Source organism: Myripristis murdjan, chromosome 8 (genome assembly GCF_902150065.1).
Source record: "Myripristis murdjan chromosome 8, fMyrMur1.1, whole genome shotgun sequence".
Lineage (NCBI taxonomy): Eukaryota > Metazoa > Chordata > Actinopteri > Holocentriformes > Holocentridae > Myripristis > Myripristis murdjan.
Genome location: NC_043987.1, coordinates 15,317,934 through 15,337,915, shown reverse-complemented (window position 1 = coordinate 15,337,915; position 19,982 = coordinate 15,317,934). Strand labels below are relative to the sequence as shown.

Sequence of the window (19,982 nt, the reverse complement as noted above, 5' to 3'; positions counted from 1 at the left end):
TGCATGAATGTGCACGTAAAGGCCAATAACTCATAACATCAATGCTCTGGTGGAGTGTCATTGGACTTCACAGTAAGGCCCTATAGCCTCATTTTCAAGGCCATTGTTGGAGCATGTTAATGCACTGAAGTGCTCTGATGCTCCTTTCCCTGCCTCCCCTCTGTAGTGGAGATCATCATAGTCACAGTATAGCTTCATGTCACAGCTGAGCTGAGCCCTGATCACTCCCCTGTGCCAGGCAAACTGTAGCATGTCAGAGGTATATGGCCAGCGAGCACGTCTCTACCGGCCCCCTAAGATGTTTTTTAGAGAAAGGGGGGAAAAACAGACTAAAACTAAAAGGCAAACCTGTATGCTATATATTTAAAACAATAAATCAGAAAGTAGTCTAAAATAAACGTGTCAACTTTAGTCATGTTAATGTTTGCAAAAAATGATCTAGCCCTTGTGAAGTCTCATTTGAACGAATGCAGCCCACTACCTAACATGAGTCTGACACCCCTGGCTTAAACACACCCCACCGCCCAGGGCCGCTTTCCTATCGTCTTCAGCCCCAACTCTAACCTCGGCCCAATAGGGAACAGTCAGGGTGCATCACAGCATCATGTACCTCTGCCATCAACAAGCTGCGCAAGGGTTAATGTGTCAGGGTTAATGAGCTACTGCTATTCTGTTCACGCTGTGCGTTTTTATCCCTCTCAAATGGGTGGTTGGAGGGAGGGAGGGAGGGAGGGAGGGAGGGCAACATATACATACATCAAGGCGCGCATTTACACAGCGCCATAAAAGATAACGTTGTTATTCTGAAGTGGCGTCGCTGCTGTAATTTCATAACAGATTAATTTGCCGTTTCACATTGGCTTAATTACGCCCAGCTCTTTGTGCTAGAGAGTCATAAATTGCGGCGCGATCAGGAGGGAATTCATATCAACACGCCTCTTGTCATCGTCACCGCCTCTTCTACATATCTCATCCCAAGGAACACGGCTCAAGTGGCTGCAACAGAGAGAGGATCGTAAACTATATTTTGAAGTGGGAGGGAGGTAATGGTTAGATTCTGTACTTTTGGAGAATTATAAATGGCCCTTATGAGCCTATCCCCATTAAACATATAACACTGTTGCACATTTTGAGTCATTTTCATTATTTACTGGATCATAAAGACTTGTCAGGTGGACTTTGACTTGACAGAAGCTTTTTTCAGCCATATTTATTAATTTGAACAAACCAAATATCTGGCCTAAAGAAGCAGCTTTAAGAAAGAGAGCCAAGTTTGTCATGAGTTCTGATGGCCCCAAATGATGGAGCATTCATGTCAATGTGCAATTTGGGGCTTCAGGATGTTTATAAAGCATAGAAAATATATACTCCATTATGTCACAGGTTTTCTTCAGCCATTTACTGCTAAAATCCTTCAATCAGGTATTGTCAGGTTGCTTAATTTATACCTTAATCACAAGCAAGTCTCAAAGGACTTTACAAAGAATAAACAATTATTAAACAAGTAAACCGCAATGAAACACAGACTCATCTAATGGCATTTGCATCATTTGCTGAGCTGGAATAAAATTTAACAAGTGAGGTTACAGGTTCAGTATCAAACCACTATTACAATTTGAATATTTTTTCTTTCACTTGTGCAGCTTTAGAGGGTGCTGCCCAGTTCAGCAGGACAGGACGCTCCGCTCTCTCTCTCTCTTTCACACATCATTTCCTCTAAATCAAAACAGACAGTGGAATCTGGTCTGCCTGCAGCTGTTGGCACAAAAGGCTGGGCAGAGAGTCCAGGGAAGTTGTCTGTCTGTATCCTCCACCTGTCCTCAGAGAGCAGCGGGTATATAGGCTAACCTCCTCCACTCTGTCAGCCGCCTTTGATAGCTGCACCGCTCCAGGCTAAGAATAGATTCGGCCAGCAACACTTATGAAAAGACATGATTGATTGTTAGAAGGTGAGAGCGATTTGTATTGACTTACGGTATACCACTCAGGTGTGTGATTGTCCAACACCATTCAAGTATTGATTTGCCATTTGATAAATGTTTTAACTTATCCAGGGGTCAGACTTAAAGTGCCTTTAAAGATTTTATTTATTTATTTATTTTTCATCGATGTTGAATGTGCGGCTAGGGAGAGTTTTCCCTCTTAACTACTGCATCATATTTATTCAGTCCTAATTAAGCCCTGTAATCTCCTCTCTCCCCTCTGAGGCCCACTGCTCACATGGTAAGGCCCAGAGGAAGGAGGAGGTAGATAACCTAAAGATATACCCGCTTCCTTGCATCTGATTGGTACAGTCCTCCTGATAAGGATCTCCAGTATGCGTTCTATATTTTCCTGAAATTTTCTGCTCAGCCTTGGAGGATAGAACATTGTTCTCTAAGTACTGTGCTTTCAAATAATCTTTAGATCAGTCTACCATTAAGTTTGGTAGTATTTTCACCTGCGTGTTGGGTATCTGGGGCGCTACACTGCTTTGGCGGCAATGCAGAGCCACTTAACATAATATGCTAAGTATGTTAGCATGTATCATAGAAAATTCATTAATATTTGATAAAATGGCTACAGTGCTCTTGTCACTCACAGGAAGCAGATCAGAGTGTTTAATTGTAAAAGAGGCCACTCATTCCTTAAAGAATGTGTCTCTTTTGGTGTATGACATGTGATTCAGTGCAGGTAGTTGGATCTGCGTCCTCCAGATTAGATCCTTCAGTTCTCAGCAGTACTTCATCCTATCACACTGTTTATACAGCACTTGTCACTAAGCTGTCAGTTCTCGTTAAGGGCTGTGGGCAGTCCTGCAGCCCCACTGAGCAGGGCCATTATTGGATAGAGCAGCATCGGCTGAAGGCAGTCCAACACCGGGTCAGAACAGAGACAGGTTTCCCGCTAAATGCTGAGCAATACCACCTTGCACAGAACAACGAGATGTGCTTTGCGTAGTTTGTCGCTTCATTCGGGCCTTAACTGGGACGATTAAAAGCTCAGCTATGGAAAGCCTATAATCACTCACAAACTAAACGTGTGTATTCGAATCTACTGTATGTGTGTGCTCCGCCCGAGAGCAAGGCGACCCACTTTGATGAATGGAAAAGTACAGTCAGCATGTTGCTATAATTAAACTTGTAGGTAGCAGTGCACCAATAGTGTTGCAATCAGCGCTGATCCATCTCCCAAACATTGGTCCTCAGGTTGTGAAAGGAAACCATTCCTGTATCAGTACTTCAATGGCATGTGCTTTGGTGCAACATTAAACTTTTCCAGCAGGGAGAAAAATTGCCCCTTTATATTTGAATTTATATTATATAGGAGAATGCTGAAATGCTATTAGTCGTCAAGTTCACAGGTAGAGCACCTATTGTTTGGAGGAGCAGCCCTGGCTGTTCTCTGTTCTCGACTTATAATGACCATTTTTAGAGTCTGTCGGTAAAATGAAAAGCAGTACCCTGTAGCATGAGTCATGCAGCCTATTTTCAGTTCATTAGTTAGCACTTTATTTGAGGAGTGCTATTTGAGAGGAACGATAATTCGATCAAATGAATGAATAAACACAATTGATGCACTTGTTACTGTAATTACTTTAGAGTAGGCCTGGACGAGACAGCATTAATAGCTGTAAATAGATTATACCTTGTGCTGGTGCCTGTATTGGTCAGCCTACTTAATATTAAGTCTTCATATAAGCCTTGAACAGTTGGTATCTGTGAGCTTGTAAACGTAGAACTCACAAAGTAGGATTCTCCAGCTTCAAAGGAGTGTGGCCTGTTTTTCTGTTTCACCTGAGAGGGAGAGTGAGGGAGAGTGCTTGGCTGTCAGCACTCTCCACCCTATCCTCCTCTTCCACCTACCTTCAACTCTCTGATCTCTCCCCAGACACCTTCCCAGCCCCCCCCACCCCCACCCCCACCCCCAAGGTCTTTAACAGTCAGGCCGGCATGCTATCATCTTTTCCATCAGAAAATTAAGAGCTCCTTTAAAGTGGAAAATGGGATATCTTCCTCTGCGTGAAGCACACACAGCCCCAAGGCCACAGTTTGATGTGCATCTTTGATGAACTGGGAATTCTCCAGTGTGCTCGGCACAGCTGAGGACTGTGTTTTTGCAAATAGGCTGTCAGAGAGAGTGAGTTTGATCTCTTTTTCCTCTCTGTCTGTTTTACTTTTTATCTTCAGGGTGCCACACCACGAGGTTCTTTCTTAATAAGTCACACCTTGGTACCAGAGGCATTTGCCTGGGGCTTTTTTGTGTTTGCTTGTTTTTGTTTTGTTGTATCAAGATTGCATTACAGGCTGAGTGGCATCTTCATCTGCTTCCTACCTGCGTATCTTCACTACAGTGGTGCTGGCATGTGTTTTCACTGTAGATACAGAAGCAGCAGCAGCAATTGCAACAAATTTCAGTGATTAACAGCCAAAATTACCCCCTTTTCAAAGCTAGATCCAAATTATGGTTCTCAATCACACTTAAGCCCACATTTCATCATCATCATCATCATTGCTGTTATGGGAACCTTTCAGTTTGTAATGCATCAATCACAGGGTGAAATGATGCTTACTGAAAGTACAGGATAGTTGTCATTCATCCGAAAAGAAAAATCCAAGGCAGTGTAGTGTACTGTTAGGCAAATAGTGTTATAATTGTAAGAGGATTTATACTCAAGCTGGTTTCAGGCTGCGAGACTTGTGCTCAGTGTGGTGTGCACAAGAAGGTGGAGACTGTCTTACACACACACACACACACACACACACACACACACACACAAAAACACCTCACCATTCTCCCCATCACTTGCCCTCCCTACTTTTACATCCTACCATTCCTCCTGTACACCTCTCTCTCTGTCTCTCTTTCTCTCTCTCCCCCTCTCTCTCTCTCTGTCTTTCTCTGTGTCTCCGTCTATTTCTCTCACCCTCCCTCTGCCCTATGATTGGCTGAGAGAGCAGCCGGGCAGCTTCCCCTTCCCCCAAGCTTCCAGAAGAATCTCCGTCACACACACACTAACACACACAGATTCCCAGCCCGCTTCTATAACTATCACTATTACACTCAGAGCCCTGGCCACAAAATCGTCGCTTTTTTTTTTTAAAAGAGGAAATCACCTCTTATAATCAGCGAGGAGAATTGCCCACGAGTTATTGTGTCCATCTGCTGCCCCTAATACTGTAATAATGACCACGGGATAATAGGGGGAGACTGCAGTGGATGAAAGAGTGAGGAAGGGGTGAGCGAAAGGAAGGCGCAGAGCGATGAAAAGTGAGAAAGCAGAGGAAATGGAGCAGATGTAGAGAAATCCGGTGAGAGGCAAGCTCCAGCTCAAGAGCTTTCCCTCCTGATTCCTGCAGGCAGAGAGGGAGACACGCAGACAGGCTTGGCTGAAACTGGTGCACAGTCAGTAGTTTGTCAGCCCGCGGAGGGGCAGCACTGCTGGGGGGCACACAGTACACAGAGCCCCCCTCCCACAAACACACACGCTCAGAAAAAGGAAGAGAAGCAGAAAGAACTGGTTGTGCATATATGCGTGAATACATCCGTTAGTGTGTGCGTAGCTGTGTGACTGTATGTTCCACGACACCATCCTGTCCACTCCCCTCAATGTGGGCCTCAGCATTACATAACTGTTTTGTGTGTGTGTGTGTGTGTGTGTGTGTGTGTGTGTGTGTGTTGGGCTGCACGCATGTGTGCGAGTTGTTCAACGCTTCGATGCACAGGCTTGGGATGGCAGCCAGTGGCAAAGCACCACTCTTTATAACTCATTTAGGCCACACAAAGATTTTTTTTTCTTTTGGTTGCTGGTTTTGCCATTTCTTTTTTTTTTTCCCCCATCCCTCTTTAATTTTATTACTAGCGGGACCTCAAACGCTCCTCTGGCTCAGTGTACATTATGTCCGATCAGCTGATGTCTGGGTTTGTGGTTCCCTGTATGTGTAGGATAGAGACACTTTTTTGTCTTACATCCTGTTTACATTCTAGCTTACCACATGTTTAGTCCATTATGTAATGCAGTGTACTGAGGCGATTATCCAGTATGCTTTGCATCCCATAATGCATCTCACCCAGCAGTGGCTCTGTGATCCCAAGCTGATCCCCATGTTGGATTTAGTGATGATCTGAGACCCTCAAGCTTCCACATTCAACCTGAATATATTAGCTGGCCAGGTTAGCCATCAGGGGCATGTTTATGGTCATAAACATGCTTGTTTTAGCTCTGTTTACAGTGGAAATAAAATGCTGTTTCATCTTCACGGCAGCTGTATCTCAATACAGAGCTTGTTTCAAAGTATGTTTGACATTAAAAATTGTATTTACGATGTTAACGTTTTTAAAAAGTACGCTTTGAATGGGTTTTCTGACATCATATTGCAAAACCAGGAGCTATGAGTTTTGTCCCGACTCTCTGCTGATCTGCCGTCTTAGAGGAGAAAAAAAGATGCTTGGCGGACACAGACCCTAAGCCCTGCAGAGACCGTGGGAAATGGCTGGTCAAAGCCAAGGTGTGTGTGTGTCCATGTGTGTGTGAGCCAGTGAGCAAGCAAGAGAGAGAGAAAATATCTCTCCCAGTCTGTTGCTAGGGGTAACCAAAGCCAGCGGGACCTGAACACTTAGCTGCAGCACCCACAGCAACAGCTAATGGCTAACAGCTTTGTTTAGAGCACTGAGAGGTGATCATTTCAGGGGTCGTAACCTCCTTCAGACCATGAACTGCTTACATTGGTGGGGCTGGGGACTCTTAACAAGACTGTCCTCGTCGAGACTATAGCCTACAATCATCCAGCAGGCTGATCTAAGTCCATTATCTCACATTTGACATCCTCCACACTCATTCTTTCTGTGGATAGGCTCCATGGCAGCTCTCTCACTGTGAGAGCTGTGTGTCTTGGCCATCTTAAAGGGCTGGAGTTTATAACAGTACCACCCAGAGATTATTACAGCTCTCTGGTTCTCCAAAAAGTAGCCCAGTGTTTAGACTGACCACTGACTTGAATTATGCTTCAGCCTCCAAAAAGAGACTTTGAATCTTGTGCATTTATAGTCATCATCTCATTTGCCTCCCTGAATTTAACAATCATGGTCCTCATACAAACATTACTGACTTTCAAAAGGCAAATATGGGCCAAAATGCTCAGCCACCTCAAACACCTCAGCTGTACTGGTGATTGTTTTTTGTGTGCACCCAACATCACTGCTTTGGCCTAATTCCCCTATCCCTCACACCCCCACTTCCCCATTTCTGTTCTCCTTCCACTTGCCACTCCCACCCTTCCCCTCACTCCTTCCACAGTGCCAGATTCTGCCAAGCTCGGCCCCACCCCTCCTCTTCCCCCCATCAACCCCAGTGCCATCCCGTCTGTACCCCCCAGCAGTGGCAATGGCAAGCGCGCCCCCTCCGGAGGCCAGCCACAGACAGCACCGCAGCCCCAGCCTCAGCTCCAGCAGCGCTACCCGCCCAGAGAGGTGCCCCCACGCTTCCGCCAGCAGGAGCACAAGCAGCTGCTGAAGAGGGGCCAACCTCTGCCCCCCGGGACCCTACCTCTCACCACCACGGGACGTCCCGCCACTACTGAGCCCGCAGCAGCCACACACTCCTCTCCCTCCTGCTCCTCTTCCTCCACAGCCAGCCTGCATACAGGTCAGCCCTGACACTCCAGTGTCTGTAGCTCCCTGCTTACTGCACAGGTCTGGAGAGAGTGGACAATGAATGGCTATTTTACAGATCTTTAAGATTTGAGGAATAGCACAAAATGTACCCAAGCATGTCAGTATTTTTTATGATAAAACTAAAATTTGTATTTTCAATTTGTATTGAAAAAATCCTGTTAAGAAGTTAAATTCTGGACATAATTACTGGAATTGTCAAAAGAAAAGAGTGCTATCTTGTGAAGGCCTTTCATCCCGGGAATTGGCCATTTTTTAATTTATTGAATAAATCTTCCCAGGAAAGATGGGAAGCTGAGAGATAGAGTGGCAAATCTCCAAGATGATGTGGTTCTTAATGCACACCTCAAGCTACTCACCTCCCACATGTTTGACTTAAGTCTGTTGTTTGCAGCCTCATAAGACAGTGGCTGTCCCTCTGTAGCTCCCCATTGTGAGCTCAGCTCGCTGTTTGGCACTGTGAGTGTAGCAGTGGAGCATACCTGTAGAGTGATGTACAGGCTCCTGCCCCACAGGTGCTGCTGAGTCTTGTTTGTTTTCACTTTGCCTCTACCTGGCTGGGGATTAGAAATGGGGAGGAATGGAGGAGTGGAGGATGGTGTGTAAACACAGCTGGCTCTCACTGTGTATGTATGTGTATGTATTTTCCTTAAGCTCTCCAGTTAGCCTTCTTTAGTAAGGTTCAGTATTCTGCAATGAACAAAATTCTCATTTACTCACAAGCAATTCAGGCAACGTGCTAATCTCTGCTAATCGAACAATGTCTGTAGTTCGACTGATGATGAAACGTCAGTTAGGCCACTTGGCACTTTTTATTGTCTGGGAAGGAAAACAGATTTTTGCATGTGGTCTGTCTCAGCATCATCCAGTCCCTATGCTCCTGTTGAGTGTAGCTTTGTTTCCATGGCAATGAGATGTTTATCCTACCCCCCACCCCCCCTCACCCTCATCCTCATCATCCTCCGCCTCTTCATCAAGCTCTGCTGACCAGTCCTATTTCCTGTTCTGGGAGGAGCAAAACAGAGCTAGCTAGTTGGCTGGGCGCCGGAGTGGGCCTGACCTGGCATACACGGAGAAAGATGGATAGAGAGAAGGAAGGGGAGAAAGAGGGAGAGAGTGAGCATGGCAGAAGTCCAGTACTGTGGGCTGAAGTGACTCATGGCTTACGGTAAAAGCTGCTGCTTCTCTCCGCCCCTCTCTGGCAGGCCTGCTCTGCTCTACTTTGCTCTGTGTGTCTTTCTGAACTGCATTATTATATTAAGACAGGGGATCCTCCACATTGGAGGGCCAAATTGAGTTTTTCAGAGCCCGGGAGGTTGTCATACATATGTGGGCACACATTACATAAAGTTGAGATTCATGGCAACACATAGGCTAAATTTTGGACATTTGTGGGGATTAAAAAGACCCACTCTATCCCCTTTTAGTCCTCTTCCCACCTGTCCTCAACCCTCTTATCTCTGAGTCCATAAACCTCACAGATATATCCATCTCTCCTCTCATCAGACTGTGTCTGTAGTGTGTATGGGGCACATGCAGCAGGCTACATTCATGTAGGATGTTATTTAACACACACTGTCACACGTACTCCCGCCTCCCTCGCACTCTTGCTGCAACCAGATCCTAGACTAAGCTCGGCTCTGCCTCCAACAGAGGGCCTGTGGAATGCCGCCCGCCCCAGCAGCAGCAGCCTTGCTTGTCTGCTGACGGACTGATTGAAACCCCCCCCCCAAACACACACGTACACACGCATACACATACACACACACACCTCAAAACAACCCTTCCCCCTTGCCCGCAACTGCCTTCAGTTCTCACTGGTAACTAACAGCAGAAGCACACATTGGCTGCATTCATTTCCCCCCCTTTTCCCTCCTCTCTTTATCCTCCGCCTCTTTATCCTCCCCTCACCCCATCTTTCATTACCCAGTCACATCCTCGCTCTCATGTAATGCAAGTCCACACAGCCCCTCTGCAGGTTTATGTATGAATTTGCATGTTTGCATGTGTGTATCAAATATTCACTCTGTGCAGTTCCAGCGCTGTGCGTTTGTGTGTGTGCCCCCTCCCCCACTCCACATATGCCATAATACCACTATATACAACATAATAATACTCTGCCTTGCAGTAATCGCACTCTGCTTTACAAAGGCAAACTACAACGACATCTTGTTTGTTGTATATGCCAAAATTCATGATAAGGATTAGCCTAATCATTCACATTAATAAAAATGGTCTCCATGACTTGGCATATAGCAATCCTTTTTTAACAACACGGTTGTTGTTTAATTACTTACTTACTTTTGTATTCTCATTCTTCACTCAGCAACCCCAGGTATCCTTTGACTTTACTGATTTGATTTCTTTATAGTTTAAGTATGAATGGAGTTTATCAAAGAATCAGTTTTCAGTGCTTCTTTCTCTTGAGTATAGCAGGACTCAGGCCTTCTCCCTTTTGTGTTTGTCTAACAATCCCGTAGTTAAAGCTTATCTAAATTTCACATCAAGGTTTTATGAACCAGTAGGCCCTGCACTTGCTAATTATGATCCGGCTCCACACCAACAAAAAGCATCTTAATGTAAACTGGTCTTGTCAAGTGAGAGAGCAGTGCAGCTAATGTGCTAATAGCTTGTCTAGCAGCGAACAGAGTGAGTGTGTGCAGGCTAGACTTGATGTGCTCTTAAAGACTGCTGATGATGCTATAATAGAGCCTTGGGATTCCCCTCAAAGAGGACTGGGACGTCTGAGGTGTGATTAAACTTCAGCTCTTTGTTAACCACAAATGTTCAGCTCACACTTTTCTTCTTTCGTGTCTTTATTGCTCATCTAACACACCATCGCTCTCATGCTTGCTTTTGCTTGCTGATGTCTCATGCACTCTCCACTGCAACCACTACCCCTACACACACACCTTCATTGTCCCCAGGGCAGCAAGGATTTGTCAGGCTTCATATATGTCTATCAATCCCCCACACTATCATAGCCTACTCCCATTGTTGCCTTTTGCTTGACTAACAGTCCATATCCCAGGGCCTTTACATGTAGCAGAGGCATGAGAGAGCAAGCTATTTTAAGACTGGCACACTGGAGAAAGCCCTTGACCTGGTTTATCCTTAAGAGAGGAGAATTAGAAAGAGGATCTTCCCTGGCAGACATAACTGGAGGATGTCTTGTATGTGTACACTTTAAAGAAATGTTTTGTCCCTCTCTTAGTCCCATGCCCTTGGGAAAACGCTTGATAACAGCGTGACACCAACAGTACAGTAGCCAGATAGAATGCATCCATAAGCAGTGGAATTATTTGCAATATTGCAGTGCAGCCATTCTCACAAAGCCACTTTTGTTTATTCTGGGATGATTGCTATTTACTGCATATGTGTTGTGTATCTATAAGAGGCAGGTACTGCTAACAAAATATTTGGATCCATCTAGCATATTTGCCGCAGTTGCTCAAAGCAGCCCAGGCTCTGTTACTCTCTTAATACCACACTTGTTTGTTGTATATGTCACACTTACGGGGATCTTGACCCATGGTCAAGATCCCCGTAAGTAAGCCCTGGGCTAAGTGTTTCAGTTTTTTGTTTTTGTTTTTGTTTTTGTTTTTTTCACAATTGCGATATAGGATATCCCCTCTCTTAGCCCAAGACTAACTAAATCCCACTCCAGAGCAGGGCTATCCCTGATGTTTTGGGGGACGTCCCCAAAAAGTCAAGGTTAATGTCTATCGTGTGAAGCAAGGTTAGAATAAAAGCACTAGAGTACATTGAAAAGCAACAGAATGTTTGTTTTCCAGTCAAAAGTTTACTACAAGTGTTCTGAAGACAGTAACCCCAGGCTTTGATTTTTGAAGTGTGAATACTTAAACCTGGGCTAACTGCAAGGCCTGGGTTAGTAAGTACAAGCGTGAATCTCAAGGCTAACCCAAGCCCAGGGCTTATTTAGCCTAAGGCTAAAGAATACAAATGGCAAAAGGGCTTGTGTGTGCGTCTTATTACTAGTTCTGTCTAGTGCGCCAAGAATGCCAAAAAACTGTCTTGTCCTGTCCACTCTTGGTAGCAAGTGGCACTGCTTCTGTTCTTTTATATATGCAGTATACCAGGCAGGCACACAGAGACAACAGTCCAGTGTTTCAGTAGTCATTCACACAGGTTTGATCGGTCACTTGAGTGGCCCAGATGGATGCACACATTCCACATCTAGAGCCGTCTAGATTTGCTGAAGTCACTAAGTAACTGTAGGATTTTTATTAGATACTTGATGAAGTGCATGGTTGAAAAGCTTTTTAGCCAGCTAATGGCTTGCATTAAAGATAACTCTTTGGATAAAACACTGCTTGACAAACATATACGTAAATATGATAGAAATTAATGCAGTCCATAATAACAATCCTTCAAAACTCTGACTCCTACTTTAACTTCCTGGTTAGAGCTAAGCTCAGTCCCATCTCAGTCAAAACAAAACAAGACTACATTTTTGGATACTCCTGTCCTGCTGTGCAGCTTATCTGTCTACTGAGTGCATGTTTTGTCTATATTTAGCTACCACAGCAAAGAAAAAGCACCATTGCTGTAGAAAATGTGACATTAACAAACATATACTATATATGAACAAGTTCAGTGTTTGAAAAAACAAACAAGTAATGTATATTTTTGGTTTAGCTTATAGACGTAAATGCTTATAACATCTACCTGTCCATTTTTAATACCGGATTATTTGTAATTAGCGTCGCAGGAGGCTGCCCCCTATCCCAGCATGCATTGGGCAGAAGGCAGGGAAACACCACAGACAGGTCGCCAGTTCATCACAGGGTGAAGACACAGAAACACTCACACCTACAGGGAATTTGGAGTAATCAGTTCACTTGACCTGCATCTTTTTGAACTGTGGGAAGAAACCAGGCCACCTGGGGTAAACCCACCCAGGATGATTTAGGCAAAAAACAAAAAACAAAATTAACCCCAAAGAATCGCATTGCAAGACATTAACGGGAAATACTGCATCCATTTATTTAGCTATAATATTTTTTGCTTTTGTTTGCTGCTCATATATAGTTATGCTTTTTAATGTTTTCAGCGTTGGCATTATAATCATTATAAAACATGGAGTTGAGTGTGCATGCACCACAGAGGTGTGTGTGTGTGTGTGTGTGTGTGTGTGTGTGTGCATGCGTGCGGGCGTGCATGCATGTGTGTCAGAGAGCTCGTTCGTCAGGCTGGCAGCAGGCATTGTCAGCTCCGTACCATCTAGTCCCTCTGCCCCTGGGGGACTTCATTAAGCCAGGATCAGCCCAGCTGAGGCCTGCTCTACCCTGTTAGATTACTTCCTCCTTCCATCTCCCAACATCCATCTCTGTCTATCATTCTCTATTTGCTCTATTTGTCTGCTCTCTGTCCTCTTGATCCCTCTTTACCTAGCCCTTCTGTTGTTTTTGCCTCCACAACTTGCACCAGCCCTTCTCGTTATTGGAGCATGTACATGTTGATGCCATTGTTACAGGAAATAAATGAACGCTATGGAGCTGGAGGTGTAGACCAAACATCACAGCAGGAGAGGAAAGTTTGCCACCTAATCTGCGCTTCCAGGAAGTAGTGTCTGCGTGTGTTTCTGTTTGTCCCTGTGTGTGTGAGTGTGTGTGTGTCTGTGTGTGCATTTGCAAGAGGTTGAGGGTCCAGGTACAGGTTTACATAAGGGCTTAAATTATACACAAAGGAGAGAGTGGCCATGCGGTGGCACAGAGTGACCTCACCACATGTTAGGTCCTGTTGGTGGAGAGACACAGTAGGCTGAGCCTCAGCAATAATGGGGCTCTGTTCTCCACAAGACATTGACTTATTGTGTTGTTGCATGGGCGTTGGGATCATTTGTAAACAATACCCGCCTTCATCCAGGGACCTGCTGCTTTTTTGCCAAGGTTCCAACCCTTTCTGTCCTCCCTCCCTCCCTTCTTTTTGGTCTCCTGCATCTTCTTCCTCTTCTTTTTTTCTGTCTTTCTTGGTTGTATATGCCCCCTCCCCCTGCAGTTCAGTGTTTGAGGTGAGATTTTACTCCCCTGGCACTGTGGCCACATTCATAGGGGCTGCCTCAATTCACCAGCTTACCAAGCACCCCTGCAAAGTGACTGCTCTCTGTCAACAGACAGAGCTGCTGCGTATAATCACTGAATCCATGGCAAGTAGTTACAAACACAGTGAAAAAATCCGAGGAGTGTCTTCATGTACTGTATGTTATGTGAGGATCTCCCTGTTCATCCATAAACACGTGTATGTCTGAGAAAATTGCCATTCCAGAGCACTGAAGAGGCTGCAGCAGGCTTTTGTGTATTCCTCTCGCCTGGGACTGCTATTCAAGAGGCTTTCCATTGTGGGCGGCAGTGCTAATTGCAGATGGAGTGGTCTTGGCTAAATATTTAGTGACAGTTTTGAAAGGCTGAAAGGGGAGGGGGGATTTAGAAGAGTCTCCCTTTTGTTTTGTTTTACCGCATCCCTCGTGAGTGCATAATGAAAGTGTCCAGGCTTTAACCTTCAGCTGTTAACCCAGACCCCCCATCAACACCACTGCCCCCCCTCCGTGCTCTCTCTCCCTCCCGCTCCCCCTCCCCCCAACCAGCCTTCGCTCTTTTCAGAGAGTGCTTTTCCAGAGAGGGAGAATATCCTCTGTCAGGATAGGAATAGAGCATGATATAAATAAAACCAGAGGGAGGCAATAGATAGAAGAGGAGGGACCCAGTCAAAGCAGCATTGGTGGGAGGGAAAGAACGAACGGGGTGAGGAAGGAAAGGAGGGGGGGAGGGGGGTGCCTCATGCCGCGCAAGAGCTGTGCAACTTCTTGGCAGCATTTCAAAAATGAGCCTCAGAAGCTTGGCGAGCCGAGCAGACATATTGAGACAAGGATGGCCGCCGCGTCGCACAAAACCTAGCTCTCTTCAGGATGGTCGGGAGGCACCTCTCCACAGGTATTTCACCCCTTTGCTGCACCCCTCACCCCCCACCTCTTCCCTGTTTTTAACAGACTTCTCTCCCTCTTGTCTCCTGCGTTGTTTTGGTGGTTTGTTTACACACTGCGTATGAGCACAAGGAAACATATGAACTGCAACGACAGTGCATTGTTACCTGCGCAGTGTCGAGTTCTTTTCCTGTGTTTTTATTATGAGCAAGCAAGGCATGCATGCTATTGAAGCAGCGATAGTGGAGCTACAGACACTAGCTCTGAGCCTTTTTGGCTCCGGTTCAGGTCTGAGAAAATGGCGGTCCTGCACTTCTCAGTAGAGTGACGCTACAGAACGACGGCGCTGTGTGTGTGTGTGTGTCAGAAACACAGTGCCCTCTTTTTTCCCCTCTCTCTCTTTCTCTCTCTCTCTCTCTCTCACTGCTTTCTCTCTCCCTCACTTTTTTTTTTTTTTACAAGAATTGTAAGTAAGCTCAGCGGAAGGATGGGGAGGACTGCACAAATGCTGTCACTCCTCCATGTAGCTGTGACGCAGTCAGAATCTTTGCGTACAGACTAAGCACGCATGTGAAGACACACATAAACAACAACAGTGGCTGCAGAAACAGGAACAGGGAAGGAAAGGAATTGAGGTGGTGCCAGGGTGATTAGTGCAGCAAGCAGGCTCTTGAGCTCAGCTTCTTTTACACCATCTTTTATTCCATATGCACACAGGAACTCCAGGGAGCTCACTCAACTCACTCTGCACTGCTTTCATATGAGTGACATGAGTCCAGTCACTTACTTTTGTTTGTTGTAGCAGTTGTACATGCAGGTGGAGGCTGACTTGGTGGTGAAGTGTTTGGCTGTCCAGGGTTATAGCAGACTAGCTTTTGACTGCCGCTGATTGCCAACAAGCAGTCATGAGGTCAGGGGTCAAGAATGACTTAGCTGCTTGGGTACTGAATTGAATCATTGAATGCTCCCTCTAATGTTGCTCTCTTTTGTCAGATTATTGAAAGGGGTGCCCTGTCAGAAAGACCTACCCCTTGAGGGTTATACCTTTTGGTCTGTGGGACAAGCAGACATTATTTGCTGATTTGGATAGGGAGACCAGATGATTGTTCTTGATTGTTATTTGTTGATGCCAATATTTCAAGCATTCTTAACATGTGCACATAATTTAGGTAAATAATTGCATCTCCCTGTTGTCGTTCACTAATGATGTTTTGACTGTGGCAGTGCAAAGGTGTCTTATTATAGGAATCCAAATTTCTCTATATTTGTAAGCATGCATAAATCTAAATGTTTACTGAACACATCATTAAACATTAAACTTGGATTAAACTAACCCTAAAATGTAATAATTTTATTGAAAATTTTATGTTATTGTATTTTCAGAAATTCAGCCTTTTTATACACAGTTTCAGACCAGTATCTTGGTCTTAAATGACTTCTCTTACTAAGAATTACTGAAATCTAGTGCTGAAATCCCAGGTCAATCAGTCAGTTGACAGAAAATTAATCAATTATAATTTTGACAATCGATTAATCATTTTTGTAATTTAGCAGGTAAGTAAATACCAAACAGTCGCTAGTTACAGGTTCATAAATCCTTAAGTTTGGTTGATTTTCTCAATGTCATGATGTTATAAAATGAATACTTTGAGCTTTTATGGGTGCTGGTCAGATTAAGGAAGCAATTGTAAAATACTGCTTTTGGCTCTGTTAACTTGTAATGGGCATTTGACATTCCATTTAACACTTAGCACTAATCAATACATTAATCAACAATGAATATAATTGTCTCAGTTGCAACCTTTTTGCAGCAGATGAATTGATACACATTGGGCTGCATCCACTCAGCGAGTTTACCTCATTTGATACAGAGCAGCTGGTGTTGTCAGACGTTCAGTGGCCAACATTGTGACTGTTCTGCCTGTGATTGCTTAGTCCTGATGTTAATTATTTCACTGTAACTTTTACCAAAAGTAATATTTAAAAAATATGTGTATATTTGGCTAAATGTGTATTTATATTTTCATTAAAGCCATCTTAGCTGTCATGTTAGTCATTACCTTCTGTGTGTGCTTTAGTGTTTGCCAGTGTGGGTGGTATTTCGATAAATAAAGCAGCTTGTGATTTTTCCTTACATTTAGATACCTTAAATGTTGCCATGGTATTTCATCCTTACTAACTGTGTGGGTGTGATGACATACTTAACTTACACTTTTCTTCTCTCTTCCTCTTATCCCTTCTTATGTTCTCTCTCCACTGTTTCTTGTGGTCCAGAACTGCCCCCACAGAGTGGCCAGGGAGCCCAGTATGATAATCCCCTCTGGGGACACCCGCCAGCCAACCGGAGTGCCAGCAGTGCCACATCTTCCACCAGTCCCAGTGGTTGGGATCAACTGATCATTGACCAGAAGGACACAGAGGCTTGGCCCTCCATTACCTACAGCCAGAGCCAGGCCCCTCCAGGAGGATGCCTGTTGGACACTGACCCTGGTGCTCTGGCTAGCAACAGCAGCAGTAGTAGTACAATGAGTATGGCCACGGGGGCCAACACCCAGACAGGCCACTTCCCTGCCAACCACCCTAGCAACAAGGCCAGCACTGGGCCTAGCCCTGCCAATCATACTGGAGCTGGCATGCTCTCTAACCAGGTCACAGCCAATCGCAGCTGGGGATCTGGGCCTGGACCCGCCCACTGCCCCCCTCAGTCCTCAGTTGGGAATGATGGGAAAAGTGACAGCCCAGTGGCAGGAGGAGGCAGCAGGGGCTGGGGCTCCTCCTCCTCATCCTCCACCACCAACTTTAACTTGAACCTGAACCCTAATGCCAACCCGTCTGCCTGGCCTGTGCTGGGGCATGATGGGTCTGGCACAGGGGGAGGCAGCTCAGGGGGAGCTAACCCCAACTCCCCTCCTCAACCTGCACCCAACCTCTGCAACCCACCCGGCCAGCCATCAGCCCAGGCCAGCACCAGTACTGGAGCCAACACTAACAGCAACAGCGCCTGGGGTAGCATAATGGCGTCTGACCCCTCAGAGCCACACCCCTCCCCGTCCACGAATGTGTCTTTCAGTTCAGAACCTCAGAACCTTAAAACTGACGGACCAAATCACACTAACAAGCAGGAGCCCCTCAGTCCCATCCGCAACTTGCCTGGCTGGGGTAATGCACCTGTAGGCTTGGGCACCATGGGTCAGCCCCCACCAGGGGCCCCACAGGTCAATGGAGAAGACGGTAGGACCGTCTGGGGCAGCAATGGAGATTCAAAGGCAGCTTCATCCAATGAGGCATCTGGCTGGGACTCAGGCTGGGGCCATGGAGGAGGTGGAACAGGAAGCTCCGGAGGCTGGGGTGACCAGTCCAGTGGAGACTGGGGGAAGCAGCACACTGGAGAGGCTCAGGGAGGCTGGGATGCCCCCAACTCCCCACCCCAGGACCCACCAGCTAGTCCTTGGAGCAGAGCTGTGAGCACAACTGGCGCCAGTGAGGGGAGCAGTGACAGCATGGATGGACGGTCCCATCGCAGAGACCTCTCTTCAAGGGATGATCCAGCCCCTCTGCTGCCTGCTCCTGACCTGGACCCCCGGGTGCTGTGTAATACTGGCTGGGGTCAGACCCCCGTCCGCCAGCACACTTCCTGGGACATGGACGACACCAACCGTAAGAATGATGTAGGCACTGACTCCTGGGGCTCTGGCCCAACGACCCCCAGCGACTCCCAGGGACCCCCTAACAGTAACATGGGCCCCTCTCAGAGGGCCGACTCTGGGAGCAAAAGTGATGGGCCTGGTTCTCAGGGAGCCCAAGGCTGGGGTGGGAGCATGGCTGCTACCAACCAGCCCAGCTCTGGTTGGGGAGACCCACCCAACAACAAGAAGCCCTCTGGTGGTCCTGGTGGCTGGGGAAACCCTCCACCAGGAGGTTCCTCCACCAGTATACCCAAGAATGGTGGTCAGTCCTGGGGAGAAGAGAAATCAGCTGGCTGGGATGACCCTCACAATAAGCCGAAGCCCCAGAGCTGGGGAGAGCAACCTAAAGCCTCCCATGGGTGGGGCAATGGTGGAGGAAGCAGTAGTGGAGGAGACTGGGGAGAACCAGAAGATAGCAAGAAGACCAATTCCACCACGCCTAGCTGGGAGGGTGAGGCAGGAGGCTGGAAGGAGAGCCCCCGAGGCTGGGGAAAACCTGCTGCAGGACCTGGGATATCTGGAGCTGGAGGAGGTGGAGGCTGGGGAGAGCCAGTTAGCCAGCGCCCCAGTGGCCCTGCCCAAGGTTGGGGGGGCAAGTCCCAGGATGGGCCTAATGCCAGTAGTGGAGGAGGGGGAATGGGCTCTTGGGGTGGCTCAGGCACGATGAAGCAAAGTGGAGGCTGGGGTGGCAGTAAGCTGGAGTCCTCAGGAGAGGCCACTGGCTGGGAGGAGCCTTCTCCACCTTCAATCCGGCGCAAGATGGAAATAGATGATGGAACATCGGCTTGGGGAGACCCTGGTGCCTACAACAAGGCAGTCAACTTGTGGGACAGGAACAACCCAGGAATGACCCAAGGTAAAGTGACCCCTGGGGGAGGCAATAACCCCTCTGGCCCCAGCAACAGCCATCCCCACTCTCACTCTCACTCCTACCACGGGCCACCTCCACCCCTCCAGGCCCATGGCCACAACCCCCAGAACCCAGGCCCTACCAGCGGGTCAATGGACCCCGCTGTGCAACACCAGTCTGGGCCACCACACAGCAGAGCTCCCCTGATGGCTCAAGGTAAGCAACTGCATTGTGTAATGATATTGTGATGTTTAATTGCACTAGATGGCCTAAACCTGATTTTGAGGGGCTAGTATGGTCATAATAGGTTCTGCGTAGTATCCAGATAGATTTCAAGTGTGCATTCAAACCATGAAGATGATTTAATTTGCAATTGGAACAAGGTGATTTGAAAATAATATGAAGAAATTATTTTATAATTATATTTATATCTATTATATTTATTTTTTTATTTCTTAAGACATTTATTATAAAAAGGAAAAGTGTCAAACATTAGTTGTATGACTTGCTGTCTAACATGAAAGCTGTTTAGGTAGTTAGTGCAGTGCATTGATAAGCTCCAAGCTGTTGATCCTCTTAGAGGTAAAATCTTGACCTTGTTTGCCCTCCTTGGATTTACATCTAATTGAATAACCAAATGAGGCAAGTAGTGCCAACCCCATCCCTCCGTATGGCTCCTCACATTTCACAACACTGGGCCCGTCTATGTGGGTAACCCTGGCAACCTCACGTGGGTACCCGAAGGAAGCCCAGGAATGCTGTTTACAAAGCGCCTCGTGAAAATAGCGATTCACCACAAACCGTTTGAGCCGGATCGGAAGTGTGTGATTATAAGGGAGCCACCATCTGTCAG

At 46.4% G+C, this 19,982-nt stretch overlaps 1 protein-coding gene across 4 annotated transcripts in view; it reads left to right on the top strand.

The window, feature by feature from the left end:
* Positions 1 to 19,982, top strand: part of tnrc6c1 (trinucleotide repeat containing adaptor 6C1) — a 52,637-nt gene that overhangs the window by 15,085 nt on the left and 17,570 nt on the right. For 2 of the 4 annotated variants that reach the window (XM_030057881.1, XM_030057880.1), the window contains exons 4-5: positions 7,277 to 7,624; positions 16,868 to 19,345. In XM_030057881.1, coding sequence (XP_029913741.1) covers positions 7,277 to 7,624; positions 16,868 to 19,345 — 2,826 coding nt within the window. Of the gene's footprint in view, positions 1 to 7,276; positions 7,625 to 14,445; positions 14,604 to 16,867; positions 19,346 to 19,982 lie in introns of those variants that run through there. The other 2 variants (XM_030057883.1, XM_030057882.1) reach the window with 2 other exon arrangements.